General features: G+C 37.8%; 1 protein-coding gene across 1 annotated transcript; it reads left to right on the top strand.

The window, feature by feature from the left end:
- Nucleotides 1–11,536: 11,536 nt before the first annotated feature.
- Nucleotides 11,537–12,490, top strand: LOC126075575 (olfactory receptor 12D3-like). Its single transcript, XM_049883446.1, is given in 1 exon segment — nt 11,537–12,490. A coding segment is annotated over 1 exon segment (954 nt).
- The last annotated feature ends 5,053 nt before the right edge of the window (nt 12,491–17,543 follow it).

Genomic DNA, 17,543 nt, shown 5'->3' with positions numbered 1-17,543 from the left:
AAAGGAGGAACATGAGTACATGTGCATAATGAGGGACAAGAAAAAGGAGCAGTGAAATTTGGGACTGAAGAATTTAGTATTTGCAGTATTGTAGAGGGCAAGTTATAAAGTTAGTTGGTGGTGGTTGGAGTCTAGGATGCTTGATAGTGAGATTATGGGAAGTTGTAATTTTTGATAAAGGGATGAGGTACGATGACAATGATTATCATATGAGTAGAAGTACCAGGTCCTATAGGAGAATGCAATAATGGGACCCATCAGTTTGAGATGAGTTGAGACCCAAAGGTCAAATAAGTTTTTCTGCCTGCATTAAAGGACAGGGAAAGTAAGGAGTAATCCAGGTAGGAGGATAAACGTGAGTAAAGCTCTTACAGTGGAACAGCTTGGCATATTTGAAGATCTGAAAGATACCCACTGTGAACAGATCCAAGGGATAGAAAAGGTGGGGATGGAAAGATAAGCTGAAGGCAGATCATAGAGAGTTTGTAAGCATGTACAGTTGAAAGTTATTGAAGCGTTTAAAATTTATTTATAACACAGGCATTTAAACAATCCATCTGGTTACACTGTGAAGCCTGGTTCAGGAATGAGGGTAAAGTGACTAGGTAGGTGACTGTGGTGGTTAGATTGAAAGGGATTATAGCTTGGATCAAGGTTATAACAGTTTGGATAAAGAGATGAATTTGAAAGATATTTAGCAGAGATGTAAGATTTGATGACTGATTTAAAATCTGGAATGGAGGTGAGGGAGAAACCAGTGTAGCTCTCAGTTTTCTAGTTTGAACAACTAGATGGCTCTTGTTCTGTTCACTAAATTGAGGAACACTGGAGAAGGAGCACGGTCAGAGACACGATAAGTTCGGTCTGACATGTTGACTTTTATAATTCAGTGAAGCATTCAAATGAAAATTCAAGTATAAAGTTAAATAAACAAGTCAGTAACTCAGTATAAATTAGGGTGGCCATCTCCCTCTTAGGTGCTACACAGTCAAGATTAAGTTTATGTTTGGAACGAGTTAAACATGCAATTATGTTATAGAAGTCATCAGTTCAAAAATCAACTGAAGATATTACTATTTGCCTTTCCTTCAACATTGGATTTAAAATTTTCTTGGAATTTATCTTATATTTACTATTGATTATATTACATTGTTTATTCTAATAGTCATTTTTGAGAGTACATGGGTTGCCAGAAAAAACGGCCAATTTAATTACTTTTTTTCTACATGGTAATGCTGTTTTTTACATGGCATAAGAACTGGGATTTGAAGGTTAAGATTCTGTAGGTTTTTTTTCACCTTTAATGCATCTTACATTTTAGTGTGGTATACAGACACGTAAACCTCTACCTATAGAAATAAATGACCCAGTGCCTAAAACTTCATGAACCATTCATTCATTATCTCTTTTGATTTTCACATTCTGAGAAGCATGCATGACAATGATAATCTTTGCTTTATAGATGGCAAATAATATATTTATATTTTATAAAAACTATATATTATCTGTAAAGGTTACATAAATATAATCTTTGACTTAACTCCAAATTTCACCATTCAAAAATGGCATTAATGGAACTAAAAGAAAGATATTTAGCTGCTCACTCCAATGCTATATTTAACCTCTATTGTTATCTTTTTTCATGATATCACCATGCATACTTTTCAATAAAATTATTTTACTTATATTTTGAATAGACAATACATGAACATGGTATAAAATTCAAAAGATATTAAAAGGGAATTATTCCTTCTATCTTCTTCTCTATGCCAGTCATTTTCTGTTCCTGGAGGTAACAGTCATCAGTCTCTTCTGTATCCATTTAGGAGTACTACATAACCAACAAAAGAAAATTTTAAACACAAATTTTAGCATACTAATTGTACTGCATCTCGCTTTTATCATTTAACAAATTATCTTGAAATTTATTATATTAATCTACCTATCTGCCTACCTGCCTGCCTGTCTGCCTACCTACCTACCTGTCGAATCTGTATGATATGTGCACTTTTCTTTGTATGTGTCTATATAAGTGTACATTAAAGATGCATATTGCTCCATTATGTAGATGTAATAATCTAGTCTTCTACTTTTGTTTTTTTTAGATGATTTTTGTTGTGCTCTAAGTGAAAGTTTACAAATCAAGTCACTCTATCACACGAAAACCCATATACACCTTGGTACACACTCCCAATTACTCTACCCCTAATGAGACAGCCTGCTCTCTCCCTCCACTCTCTCTTTTCATGTCCTTTTCACCAGCTTCTAACCCCCTCTACCCTCTTATCTCCCCTCCAGGCAGAAGAAGCCAACATAGTCTCAAGTGTCCACCTGATTCAAGAAGTTCACTCCTCACCAGCATCCCTCTCCAACCCATTGTCCAGTCCAATCCATGTCTGAAGAGTTGGCTTCGGGAATGGTTCCTGTCCTGGGCCAACAGAAGGTCTGGGGACCGTGACTACCGGGGTCCTTCTAGTCTCAGTCAGACCATTCAGAATTTGGGGTCTGCATCCCACTGCTTTCCTGCTCCCTCAGGGGTCCTCTGTTGTGTTCCCTGTCAGGGAAGTCATTGGTTGTAGCCAGGCACCATCTAGTTCTTCTGGTCTCAGGATGATGTAGTCTCTGGTTCATGTGGCCCTTTCTGTCTCTTGGGCTTGTAATCACCTTGTGTTCTTGGTGTTCTTCATTCTCCTTTGCTCCAGGTGGGTTGAGACCAATTGATGCATCTTAGATGGCTGCTTGCTAGCGTTTAAGACCCCAGAAACCACTCTTCAAAGTGGGATGCAGAATGTTTTGTTAATAGATTTTATTATGCCAATTGACTTAGATGTCCCCTGAAACCATCGTCCCCAGACCCCTGCCCCTGCTATGCTGGCCTTCGAAGCATTCAGTTTATTCAGGAAACTTCTTTGCTTTTGGTTTAGTCCGATTGTGCTGACCTCCCCTGTATTGTGCACTGCCTTTCCTTTCACCTAAAGTAGTTCTTATCTACTATCTAGTTAGTGAATACCTCTCTTCCACCTCCCTCCCTCCCCCCTCTCGTAATCACAAAAGAATGTTTTCTTCTCAGTTTAAACTATTTCTCAAGTTCTTACAATAGTGATCTTATACAATATTTGTCCTTTTGCAACTGCCTAATTTCACTCAGCGTAATGCCTTCCAGGTTTCTCCATGTTATGAAATGTTTCACAGATTCCTCACAGTTCTTTATCGATGCATAGTATTCCATTGTGTGAATATACCATAATTTATTTATCCATTCATCTGTTGATGGGCACCTTGGTTGCTTCCGTCTTTTTGGGTTGATACCTGATATTGTTGATTTTCTAACCAAAGAAGTCCCTTTAGTATTTCTTGTAATTTAGGTTTGGTTTTTACGAATTCCCTCAACTTGTGCTTATCCGGAAATGTCTTAGTTTCACCTTCATATTTAAGAGACAGTTTTGATGGATATATGATTCTTGGCTGGCAATTTTTTTCCTTCAATTTTTTAAATATGTCATCCCATTGCCTTTTTGCCTGCATGGTTTCTGCTGAGAAGTCCGAGCTTATTCTTATTGGCTCTTCTTTGTAGATAACTTTTCTTTTATCCCTCACTGCTCTTATTGTCTCTTTATCTTTGGTTTTGGCAAGCTTGATTGTAATATTTCTTGGTGACTTTCTTTTAAGATCTACCTTATGCAGAGTTCAATGAGTATCTTGGATAGGTATCTTCTCATCTTTCACAATATCAGGGAAGTTTTCTGCCAACAAATCCTCAGCAATTTTCTCTGTATTTTCTGTTATCCATCACTGTTCTGGTACTCCAATCACTCATAGGTTATTTCTCTTGATAGAGTCCCACATGATTCTTAAGGTTTCTTCATTTTTTAAATTTTTTTATCTGATTTTTCTTCAAATATATTAGTGCCAAGTGATTTATCTTTGAGTTCAGAAATTCTAGCTTCTACTTGCTCATTTCTGCTCCTCTGACTTTCTATTGAGTTATCTAATTCTGTAATTTTATTGTTAATCTTCTGAATTTCTGATTGCTGTCTATCTAAGGATTTTTCCAGCTTATTAAACTTTTAATTATGTTCCTGAAGAGTCTTTCTGATTTCTTCATTTGCTTTATCTGTGTGTTCCTTGGTTTGTTCTGGGTATTGCCTCATTTCCTTCCTGATGTCTTGAAGGGTTCTATATATTAAACTTTTGTATTCTGCATTTGGTAATTCCAGGAATGCACTTTCATCTAAAAGATCCCTGGGTTCTTTGTTTTGAGAGCCTGCTGAGGTGATCATGGCCTGTTTCTTTATGTGACTTGTTAATGACTGTTGTCTCCGAGCCATCTGTAAGTTATTGTATTAGTTTATGCTTGCTTACTGTGTTGTAGCTGCTTGCTTTGTTTTGTTTTGGTATACCCAACCCCTATGGATTGCTTGAGTGAGCTAGCTTGATTATTTTTGCCTTTGGAGCTCTGGTGTCCTGTCCCCAGCTGGCTAGAGCTGTTATCAGGTATATCAGCCTAGGAGTCCATTCAGTTTTCTTGTACGAATTCAGCTCAGGTTTCCATGTAGCTGAAATCAAGTGTGTGGTCAGGCTCTGTCCTACAGTCCTAGAGGGGCAGGGGTGATTGGCGTATATACCCGTATCTGATTGCAGCAGGGGGTCACACTCTGAACAAGGCAGAGGGCTGAGAACCGACCCCCAAGTGTCTCTGAGGAAAACGCATCTCTGTTCCCTATAGTGTGCTGGTGGTTGGGCTCTGTAGAAGGACCATGGGTGCCCAAAGTTTTTGTTACAAGGACTGGGAGTTACCAGTTATCCCTAGACCCCTGTCTTGGGTAGCTGGGCGACCCAAGTGGAGCCACCAGTCCTTAGGTCCCTGTTGTGAGTAGGTGAGGACCTTGTTTAATAGGCGAAGCAATGTCAAACATCAAACACCTACCTCTCCACTGCACCGCTGAAATGGTTGGAGTTTGCCAACAAAGGCTTATTCTCCTGAAATAGGCCCACACAGGTCCATGCAGAAGGGAAAGGTGCTCAAGGTCCACGGATGGTTTATGCCTGGATAGGAGCCGCTTCTGTCCTGAGCTCCCCCAGTTAATGGAGCTAGCAAATTATCTTTTCCCCCCAGTTGCAAATTTTTTCCTTCCCCAAGGCCTTGAGGACGGCTCCAGGTGCTCATCAGGGTCTATCTCAGGCCTAGGGATTCAGCCGCTGAAGCTGGCTTGGGGGTGGGGTTGGATGTGGTAAAATATACGCAAGTACTTGCCGAGAGCGCCCTTCTCCTCAGGTTCCGGAGGTGTGAGTGGGCTGTGTGGCTGGCTGCTTCTCCCTGAGGAAAGTGCGGTCAAACGCTAGGACCAGCCCATCGCCGCCACTTCTGCAGCTCCGGGAATGGTGCCTGAGGGCTCCCCGCAATTCAGGTCTGGTAACTCCTCTTCCCGTCTGAACAGTCTCTCCCTTCCCCTGCCCCTCAGTTCGTTCTCTAAGCTTGCCTTTGATGCTCAGGGCTCCCAGCTTGTCACAAATATACTCGTTTCACTTGTTTTTTTCGGGTTTTTGTTATAAAGAGGGCTGGACAGAAGCGTCTGTCTATTCCGCCATCTTGGCTCTGCCCCAGTCTTCTACTTTTGATATTGAGATTCTTTCTAATATTTTGCTGTTAAAATTGTGAAATAAACACTATGATACATACATAATTTTCTGTATGTAGAAGTATATCTGCAGGTAATTCAAAGCGTGTGATTAAAATCTTCAGCTTTAATAACTACTGGAAACTTACCCTCCATATACCCAAAAAACCCAGTACCCTCCATATAGATGATGAAAATTGAAATCACCAGCAGTTCCTATTTTACCTTCTATTTCACCAGTGTTGTCTCTATTTTTTATTTTAGACAAATGTGTGTGATACCTTATTATGGTTGTAATTTGCATTTCCCTGATGAATAATGATGTTGAACATCTTTCCATGTGTTTGTTTGCCATTTGTATATCCTTTTCTGTGAAATGTCTGTTCATGTCATTTGCTCATTTTCTAATAGACTTGTTTTTTCTTTTTTTAACTGTTGAGTTTGGTGAGTCCTTTTTTATTCTAGACACTAGTCCTATATCAGACACATGGCTTGAAAATTTTTTCTAATAGTCTATAGCTTATCTTTTCATGCTCTTAACGTGACATTTTACAGAGCAAAAGGTTTTTCATTATGCTGAGGTCTGGTTTTTAAAATTTTTTCACTGAATTTATTGTGCTTTAGGTATCAAGACAAAGAACTCTTTGCTTAGTCCTAGATCCTGAAGATCTTTTTTTAGAGATTTATGGTTTTACATTACACATTTAATTTGGGTTAATTTTTGTATAAGGTGTGAGGTTTCAATCAAGGCTGATTCATTGCTTGGTTGGTTGGTCTATTGATTGGTTGATTCATTCATTCATTTATTTTTTTACTACAAACGTCCAATTGCTCTAGCTCCATTTGTTGAAAAGACAATTGTTTCTCCATTAAATTGCTTTTGCACCTTTGTGAACAATCAGTTGGGCATATTTGTGTGGGCCTATTAATGAATTCTCTATTCTGTACCATTGATCTGTGTGGTTATCCCTTTGCTAATAACCACAATCTTGATAACTATAGGTATATAATAAGCCTTCAGATGGGGTAAACTTATTTCTCCTACTTCATATTTCGTTTTCAAAATTGTTTTCAGTTATTTTAGTTCCTTTGTCCTCTAATTCTTATTCCTCTGTTTATCTTTTATTGCCTTCCTGTGGGTTACTTGAACATTTTTAGGATTCCTCTTGAATTTATTTTTTTTTAATTGTATCTCTTTGTGTAATTTTTATAGTAGTTGCCATGAGTATTACAATATAAATATTTAAATTTCACCTACATTTTCAAATTCATTGGCATAAAGGTGTTCATAAGAACCTCATAATTTTTAATAATGACAAGATCCGTAGTGATATTTTTTAAATTGATAATTTGAGTTTGTCTCTTTTCTCTCTTTCTTTAGCAGTCAAACAGCCTTGGTTGAGTTGATCACTTACACTAATTTTTTTTTTTTAATTTTTCTCTATTGCACGTTTGTTTTACATTTTAATAATAAATGACTTATTTTTATCATTTCCTCCCCTCTTTCTACTTTCTTTGAGTTGCTGGTTTTGTTTATATTTTATTTATTAACTTCTTGAAATGGAAGCTTAGGTGGTTGATTTTCAACATTTCTTCTTAAATATAAATTTAAGGTCAACAATTTCCTCTGTTTATCACTTGTGCTGCATGCCAAAAGCTTCAATATGTCTTATCCTCATTGTAATTCAGTTCAAAAAAATTTGTAACTTCTGCTTTGGTCCATGAATTATTTAGGTATTTATTGCTTAATTTCAAACACTAGTAAGCTTCTAGATAGTTTTTAGCTATTGGTTTCTAATTCTATAGTGGTCAAAAACATTCCTTGAATGACTTTATCTTTGGAAAAGCTTTGTAGCTTTTTTTTTTTTTTAATGCCCAGCATATGCTTGATTTTGCAAATGTTCAATGTGCTCTTGAACATAATATAAATTATTTTCTTTTGAGGTTCAGTGTCCTATATGTTAGTCAAATTGGTAAATTGTGTTGTTAAGATTTGCTAGATCCTTACTGACTTTTTGGCTGATTCTTCAATCGTTATGATTGTGGATTTGACTATTTCTTCTTTATTCCTGGCAGCTTTTGAAGCTATTTTATTGGGTGTATACATTGAACTATGATGTGCTGGACTGATTATTAGCAGAGGAACCTTACTGTTGGTGGGTCGGGGAGTATAAGGGTAGCTTTTCTAATTCCTCAGCTCATAACTCCCTCTTCTGTTGGTACAGGGATAATTCTTTTCTTTTACAAAGGGCGATGTTTCCTTTGTTCTATTTACATTTATTATGACTTTTCTATGAGTTGGAATTGACTCTATGGCAGTGAGTTTTGGTTTATACCTTTTCTGGAAACCCTGGTAGTGTAGTGGTTAAGAAGTACGACTGCTAACTGAAAGGTCAGCGGTTTGAATCCACCAGACACTCCTTGGAAACTCTACGGGGTGGTTCTACTCAGTTGTGTAGGGTCACTATGAGTCGGAATCAATCTGATGGCAATGGGTTTGGTGGTTTGGTATTATGCCTTTTCTATGTCCCTCAGTACTTCTGCCATGCCTTGTTGTGTTTTAATTTTTCCTTGTAGATATTTCCAGTCCCTGCAGAGCACTCTTTCTAGGGCTAAAAGTTCTTGTTTTGGGTACTTTTAAAGTTCTTCCATTGTTAGGACCCCTCACCATTCCAAAGTTTTTTCCAAAAACATATGGCCCCACCGCCATAGAGCAATCTTGTGACTCCAAGATTATATTGCTATTTTTGTCTCTAGTTTGAAGTTTGTTACTTTTCGTGTCTCTTTGTTTCACTGAAGGGTTAGATTGTCAGATTGTTGGGCTAATGTCCTGTTCCTTTATGTGTATTAGGAGAAGTGGGGAAATTGCCACTAGGCTAGATTCATGTTCCTGCCAGAACACAGAATTTATACGTTGAACAACTAGTCCCTTTGTTAAAAAAAAAAAAAAAAAAAAAATTACTAAAATTTTTAAATATTTAAAAATTGTCTAATTCTCATGTCAAATATAAGGTTATGGTCACGTGCTCTTTACATTTATCTGACTTATTATAATATGCTGTTTTTATTAGTCTAATATCATTTTACTGGTTCAGCATTTACCATGTATGTCAGTCTTTCTTAATTTTTTCATTAAGTTTAGCTCTAGTATTCTTGATCATTCTTCACGCTGCACCTCAACCCTATCAAAAGAAAACCAAGCCTGTTGCCATCTAGTTGATTCTCATTCAAAGTTACCCTACAGGACAAAGTGGAACTGCCCCATAGGGTTTCCAAGGCTGTAAACCTTTATGGATGGAAACCCTGATGGCATAGTGGTTAAGAGCTACTGCTGCTAACCGAAAGGTCAGCAGTTTGAATCAACCACGTGCTCCTTGGAAACTGTATGGGGCAGTTCTACTCTGTCCTATAGGGACACTATGAGTCAGAATGTACTCCACAGCAACGGGTTTTTTTTTTTTTTTTTAAAATCTTTACGGAAACAAACTGCCACATCTTTCTCCTGTAGAGTGGCTGGTGGATTTGAACCACTGACCTTTCATTTAGCAGCTGAATGCTTAACCACTGCACCACCAACTCATCCCTGTTGTTGTGGTTAGGGGTCAACGAGTCAGTTCTGACTCATAGCCACCCTGTATACCACAGAATGAAACACTGCCTGATCCTGACCATCCTTACAACCGTTGTTATGCTTGAGCCCATTTTTGCAGCCACTGTGTCAGTCTGTCTCCTTGAGGATCTTCCTCTTTTCCACTGATCCTATACTTTACCAAGCATGATATCCTTCTCCAGGGACTGATCCCTCCTGACAACATGTCCAAAGTACGTAAGACACAGTCTCACCATCCTTGCTTCTATGGAGCATCCTGGTTGTATTTCTTCCAAGACAGATTTGTTCTTTCTTTTGGCAGTCCATGGTATATTCAATACTCTGTGCTAACACCACAATTCAAAGGAGTCAATTCTTCTTCGATCTTTGTTATTCATTGTCCAGCTTACATATGCATATGATGTGATTGAAAATACCATGGCTTGGGTCAGGCACACCTTAGTCTTCAAGGTGACATCTTTGCTTTTCAACACTTTAAAAAGATCCTTTGCAGCAGATTTGCCCAATGCAATGAGTCTCGTGATTTCTTGACTGCTGCTTCCATGGCTGTTGATTTCTGATCCTAGTAAAATGAAATCCTTGACAACGTAAATGTTTTCTCTGTTTATAATGATGTGGCTTTTTGGTCCAGTTGTGGAATTTTTGTTTTCTTTATGTTGAGGTGTAATCTATACTGAAGGCTATGGTCTTTGATCTTCATCAGTAAGTGCTCAAGTGCTCTTCCCTATCAGCAAGCAACGCTGTGTTATCTGCATAACATAGGTTGTTAATGAGCCTTCCTCCAATCCTGATGCCCCATTCTTCATATAGTCCAGTTTCTTGGATTGTTTGCTCAGCATACAGAATTGAATATGTATGGTGAAAGGAATTCAACCCTGACGCACAGCTTTCCTGACTTTAACCACTCAGTTTCCCCTTGTTCTGTCTAAACAACAGCCGCTTGATCTATGTACAGGTTTCTTATGAGCACAATTAAGTGCTCTGGAATTCCCATTTTTGGCAATGATGCCCATAATTTGTTATTATCTACACAGTCGAATACCTTTGCATGGTCAATAAAACACAAGTAAACATCCTTCTGGTGTTCTCTGCTTTCAGCCAGGATCCATCTGACATCAGCAATGATATCCCTGGTTCCACATCCTTTTCTGAATTCAACCTGAATTTCTGGCAGTTCCCTGTTGATATACTGCTGCAGCCACTTTTGAATGATCTTCAGCAAAATGTTGCTTGGTGTGATATTAATGATATTGTTTGATAATTTCCACATTCAGTTTGATCACCTTTCTTGAAAATAGGTATAAATATGGATCTTTTCCAGTCAGTTGGCCAAATTTCTTGGCATAGATGAGTGAGCACTTCCAGTGCAGTGTCCTTTTGTTGAAACTTCTGAATTGATATTCTGTCAATCCCTGAAGCCTTGTTCTTTGCCAATGCCTTCAGTGAAGCTTGGACTTCCTCCTTCAGTACCATTGGTTCCTGATCCTACGCTGCCTTTTGAACTGGTTGAACATTGACTAATTCTTTTTGGTATAATGATTCTGTGTATTTCTTCCATCTTCTTTTGATGCTGTGTGCATCATTTAATATTTTCCCCATAGAATCGTTCACTATTATAACTCAGGACTTGAATTTTTTCTTCAGTTCTTTCAGCTTGAGAAATGCTGAGCATGTTCTTCCCTTTTGGTTTTCTATGTCCAGCTCTTTGCCCATGTTGTTGTAATACTTTACTTTGTCTTCTAGAGCCAAAGGAAAAGCTCAATGTCATTAATCAGAACAAGGCCCGGGGTTGACTGTAGAACAGAAGATCAATTGCTTATATCAAGTTCAAGTTGAAACTGATGAAAATCAGAGCAAGTCCACAAAAACCAAAATATGACCTTGAGTATATCCTACCTGAATTTAGAGACCATCTCAAGAATAGATTTGACTCGTTAAACACTAATGACCAAAGACCAGATGAGCTGTGGAATGATATCAAAGACATCATACATAAAAAAGTGAGAGATCATTGAAAAGACAGGAAAGAAAGAAAAGACCAACACGGCTGTCAGACGAGACTCTGAAACTTGCTCTTGAACATCGAGCAGCTAAAGTAAAAGGAAGAAATGATGAAGTAAAAGAACTGAAGATTTCAAAGGGCGTCTTGAGAAGACAAAGTAAAGTATTATAATGACATTTCAACTCATCCCTAAAAAAAACTAGGTGCCTCAAAATGATAAACTTATTTCTCTTAACCCCCACAGTATAAATTTAAAATTTCAGAAAAATTAACACCTTGTTACTGTTACATTTGCTCCCCAAATCAATGGAGAATGTCACTACGGTGAATGAGTTTCTTTTACTTGGTCTGACCAGTGTTGAGGACTTATAGCCTTTCTACGTTGTGATTTTCTTTATCATTTACCTGATAAATTTGGTTGGAAATGGAGCTATATTAGTAATTGTTTTCTTGGAGTCCAAACTCCACTCCCCTATGTATTTTTTTCTGGGAAACCTTTCTTGTCTGGATATTTGCTATTCTTCAGTGACACTGCCTAAGGTGCTTATAAACCTCCTCTCCACTCAGAAGACCATATCCTTCCTAGGCTGCATTGCTCAGCTCCACTTTTTCCATTTTCTGGGAAGCACAGAGGCCATCTTACTAGCTACGATGGCCTTTGACCGATTTGTGGCCATCTGCTACCCACTCCGCTACATGGTCATCATGAGCCCCCAGGTGTGTATTCTGCTGGCAGGTGTGGCCTGGATCACCAGCTTCTTTTATGCCCTGATGCATTCAGTTATGACTGCACACCTGAACTTTTGCAGCTCTCAGAAAGTCAATCACTTCTTCTGCGATGTCAAGCCCCTCTTGGAACTGGCCTGCAACAACACACTACTCAATCAATGGCTTCTTTCCATTGTCACAGGCAGCATATCCATGGGAGCTTTCTTGCTGACTCTTCTCTCCTACTTTTATATTATTGGCTTTCTTCTGTTCAAGCACCGATCCTGCAGTATGCTCCACAAGGCTCTGTCCACTTGTGCCTCCCATTTCATGGTGGTTTGTCTCTTCTATGGACCTGTGGGCTTCACATACATTCGTCCTGCCTCAGCTTCCTCCATGGTTCAGGACCGAACGGTGGCCATCATATACAGTGCAGTCACCCCAGTGCTGAATCCACTGATATACACGCTTAGGAATACAGAAGTGATGTTGGCTCTGAAGAAAATCTTTAGGAGGAAGTTTTTGTTTAAAGACTGCCAGCAGCACCACTAGGACTAATGATACTTATATCTGGTTTCCATTAAGGCTTTTATCCCTTTATCTGCAATAAATGAATATTCTACCTGATTTCTATTTTTCTCTCTGGAATTTGCACCACCTGTAACTGTGTTCTGCATTGATTTCTGCATAATAATTCAGTTTCTATTCAGCTACTCATTTTCTTAGAGGTAGTTCTTGCACATGTATTACGTGTTAGGCAGTGTAGTAGGTGCAGAAAACACAGAAGTGAATAAAATGAATTCACAATCTAATGAAACTTATAGTAGCATAGTAGATGGACCCACAAAAAAAACAAACGTGTGTCAGGGCAATTAAGCACTGTTGTTAGCTGCCATCCAGTCAATCCCAACTCATGGCTACCTCATGTACAACAGGACAGAATGTTGCCTGGTTCCTGCACCATCTTCATGATGGTGGGCATGCTCAAGTCCATTGTTGTGGCCACTGTATTTTGAGTGGCTTCCAACCTAGGGCCCGATTTTCCAGCACTATATCTACTATATCTACAACAATGTTCTGTTTTAGATCTGTAGATAGGTTTTGGTTGGCTAATTTTAAGAAGTAGATTACTAGATCTTTCTTCCTAATCTGTCTTAATCTAGAAGGACTTCTGAAACCTGTCCACCATTGGTGACCCTGCAGGTATGTGAAATACTGGTGGCATAGCTTCCAACATCATAGGAATATTAAGGCACCACACGGGTAGGACAATAAGCTAAAATTTCACTCAGTATGCCTACATGCATACATATAACAACTACAGCAGGTGGTGAACACTCATTCTCATAAAGAAGTAAAGACAGTGCCCTACACTATTTTGCACCCTTTTGCCACCAGTGCATTACAAAAGAAGGAAGAAAAAAAGTGACTAATGAAGTGGGCTTAAATTTGAAATTTGAGAAATTATGCAATAATTAAAAATATATGTGTATTTTTTTAATTATTGCATAATTATATCAGATTTCTTTCAGATTCTGCCTGTTGGTATTGTTATTGTTGTTGAGAATATACACAGCAAGACATACACCAATTCAAGTTTCTACATGTACAACTCAGTGACATTGATTACATTTTTTGAGTTGTGCAGCCATACTCACCTTCCTTTCTGAGTTGTTTCTGACCCATTAACATAAACTCACTGCCTCTTAAGGTTCCTATCTAATCTTTTGAATTGCTGTTGACACTTAGGTCTTATATAGATAGTTCTTAAAAAGCATAATGTTCAAGGATATCAATTTTTACTGGTTAAGCTAAACGATTGTTTGTTTTTAAGAAGACTTCAGGGGATATTTTTGGTCTAAGGTTTAAAGATTATCTCAGGGCAATAGTTTCAGGGGTTCATCCAGCCTCCATGGCTCCAAAAATTCTATAAGAATTTGAAGTTCTGTTCTGCATTTCCCCTTTTATGATCAGGATTCTTCTATAGAAACTTTGTTCAAATGTTCAATAATGGCAGCGAGATACCATCTAATTCTTCTGGTCTCATGGCAAAGAAGGCAGTTGTTCATGAAGGCAATTAGCCACACATGCCACAGCTTCCTCCTAATCCTGACTATCCTTCTTCCTCTTTTGCTGCAGGGTAATAGAAACCAATTGTCACGCCTTGGATAGCCTCTTGCAAGCTTTTAAGAGCCCAGGCACTACAAAATAAACTAGGAGGTAGGGCAGAGGCACTAAACATATTATTAGCCAGTTAACTGGGATGTCCAATGAACCCATGATCCTAAACATCCATACCAAAGAACTAAATCTGATGAGCCATTTGGTTGTACACAAGCAGCCTCAGCAGCTACTCTTTTTTTTTTTTGTCATTGTTGGAAATATATCTATCACACTTTTGCCAATTCAGCTTTTTACAGGTGTACAATTTATTGACACAATTACAATAACCAGTTGTGAGACTCTACCCCTAATGAATGCAATTTTTCCACCTCTGTTACCAACCCCCTTTTCTCCTTCCTCCTGCCACTGGTAACCACTAATAATCTTTGGTCTCTATACATTTGCCTTTTCTTATCTTTTTATATATGTGAGGCCATATAACATTTGCCTGCTTGTGATTGACTTATTTTGTTCAGCATAATGTCTTCAAGCTCCATCAATATTGTAGCATGTATCAAGACTCTGTTTCTCTTCCTGGCTGAGTAGTATTCCATTGTGTATATGTACCACATTTTGTTTATCTGTTCGTCCTTTGATGGGCATGTAGGTTTTCTTCATTTTTGGCTGCTGCGAATAGTGCTGCAATAAACATTGGTGTACAAGTTTCTGTTAGAGTCTCTGCTTTCAGGTTTTGTGGGTCTATTCTGAGGTGTGGAATTGCTGGGTAATCTCAACCAAATTTGATGCCATTATCTTAGTTCTACAGCTGTGAAAAATGAGAAATCAGAGGTGGTAAGCAACTAGTTCAAGGTTACAGTGCTGGTAAATGATGGAGCTAGGATTACAAATCAAGGCATCCTGAGTACAAATGCTGTGATTTTAGCTGTAACATCACCAAGAGAAGATCAAAGAGTATTCAAACTCTATAGAGTTTACAGAAGATTGGAAGAGTAAAATCATGCAATTTTGAGATTTCATCAGTTTAACTCAGTTCGTTTAACCACAGTGAAAAAGAACTTGAATATGTGAAGTCTGAAGCTCTCTGTGGGACAGGAGAGGAGGGAGCCCAAGTAACTCTCAAGGCTCTTACAAGATTTATCCTCTTTACCACCACAGACCACTGCAGTGACAATCATGCTGAAGCCTTTTGATTCCAGAGACCAGAACTCACCATGAGCAATTGTTATCTGCTTTGTCTGGCAAGCCAGTGCCTTGGAGTTCCTGTAATCAAGTTATTAGATACTTTGCAAAATGCCTTTTGTGAGACAATGTAATTGTATGGCCAATAGGATATCATTAGAAAGGGAACATGTAATTATGTATTACACAATTTTGTATTATAAATTAATTGGTTTCTATGAGGCTGTAATACTTAAAATTCTTTGCAGTGTTGAAATCATTTTCTCTGAAGAGCTCCATAAGCCCACAGGCCACACTAAACTCCTTTTGAAGACATTTTCCAGGAGTTGTAGCTTTTCTAGAAATTCCCTGATGTTATCAACACAACTTTGGCAGTTGAACCAAACCCTGTCTGTACTGGCAGGCTACATACAAGCAGCCTTGGAAGAATCATGCAGAATAAGGCTTCCCAGAGCGAGCAAGCTTATTACCTGCACAGGATGCACATGTTTTGTAATTAAAAAGAGAGTTACTGCTGTTGAAAAGGGAGAGGAATTTTAGAAACCTTCCTAGGTGTTTATTGTGTCTCTAATCAGAATGTAAAAACGGTACAACATTTTGAACTCTATAACATATTCATAATTATTACAATATCTATTGATTTATTCAGACATTGAGTTTGGTCTGCCCTGCTAGATCATTTCTGTAATGATGACAAAGTCCCATTACAAAACAGTCTCCCATTTGTACTCCTTTCATTGAGCCAAAGAATGAACTCTATCCGTTAAAATAACATTAGACAGAAGTTTCTAGAATTTTCCTTGTTGATATTTATATTGTAGTATTTGTAATGTGAAACTTTACTGTTCTCTTATTTAGTAAGTCACTTCATGCTTTCCAAAATTGTGGAGGGCAATTTTTAAAAGTGATAATATAGTTGTCTCTCAAATATGCTGGTCTGTGTCTAATACATGTTCTATGTCTAATTAGTTTATCTGTAACTAAATCATTTCCAATTACTTCTATTTAGCTTGAGAAAGCTATGTAAATGTTATATATAAATTTATGTTTTCATAATTATATGTGAGTTTTAAATTCACTTTTTAATTTTTTTAAGGTCTCAGGCTAATACTAATTTGAGTTTTATTAGACAGCAAGAAAGTATAGGGGAAGATGATAGGAAAGTAGAGCATATATACTCTCACCCAAAAATCCAGACCCAGTGCTGTCGAGTCGATTCTGACTCATAGCGAGTCGATAGGACAGAGTAGAACTGCCCCATAGAGTTTCCAAGGAGCGCCTGGCAGATTCGAACTGCCGACCTTTGGTTAGCAGCCATAGCACTATAAAATACTCTTAGTATTTTATAATTAATAGTTCTCATACTCCTCTCTTTTTCCAAGAGTTAATTATATATATATATATATGTTTCCTATGTATTTCAATATTTTTATAACAAATACATTTATTCCCTAATAATATAATCATTTGTAAGCTTTTCAACTCTAATTTCCCTTATATCAAAGGTCTGAATCTGCCACACACAAAAAATTTAAACATTATGCTTCTTACATGTATCCAAGTTGATCCATATGTGTGTGTGTGTGCATTGTTCATAATTATGTAGGTCAAAAACTCAGATCAAAAGAAAACTACAGTACACTTCTGCAAGAAACCAAAAGAGGCTTACACAAGTGGAAGAACATACATTGTTCGTGGATAGAAAGACTTAACATTATAAAAATGTCTATTCTACCAAAAGCAATCTATACATTTAATGCAATTCCGATCCAAATCCCAACGACATTCTTTCATGAGATGGAGAACAAATCACCTACTTCATATGGAAGGGAAAGAGGCCCTGGATAAATAAGGCATTACTGAAAAGGAAGAACAAAGTGGGAGGCCTTACTTTACCTGATTTTAGAACCTATTATACCACCACAGTAGTCAAAACAGCCTGGTACTGGTACAACAACAGATACATAGACCAATAGAACAGAATTGAGGATCCAGACATAAATCCGTCCACATATGAGCAGTTGATATTTGACAAAGGCCCCAAAACAGTTAACTGGGGAAAAGACAGTCTTTTTAACAACTGATGATGGCATAACTAGATATCCATCTGCAAAAAAATGAAACAAGACCCATACCTCACTCCATGCACAAAAATGAACTCAAAATGGATCAAAGACCTAAATATAAAATCTAAAACGATAAAGATCATGGGAGAAAAAGTAGGGACAATGTTAGGAGCCCTAATACATGGCATAAACAGTATACAAAACATTATAAAGAATGTAGAAGAAAAACTAGATAA

This window comes from Elephas maximus, chromosome 1 (genome assembly GCF_024166365.1).
Source record: "Elephas maximus indicus isolate mEleMax1 chromosome 1, mEleMax1 primary haplotype, whole genome shotgun sequence".
NCBI classification, from domain to species: Eukaryota; Metazoa; Chordata; class Mammalia; order Proboscidea; family Elephantidae; genus Elephas; species Elephas maximus.
The sequence above is the reverse complement of the archived record's forward strand: the minus strand, read 5'-3'. Positions and strand labels throughout refer to the sequence as shown.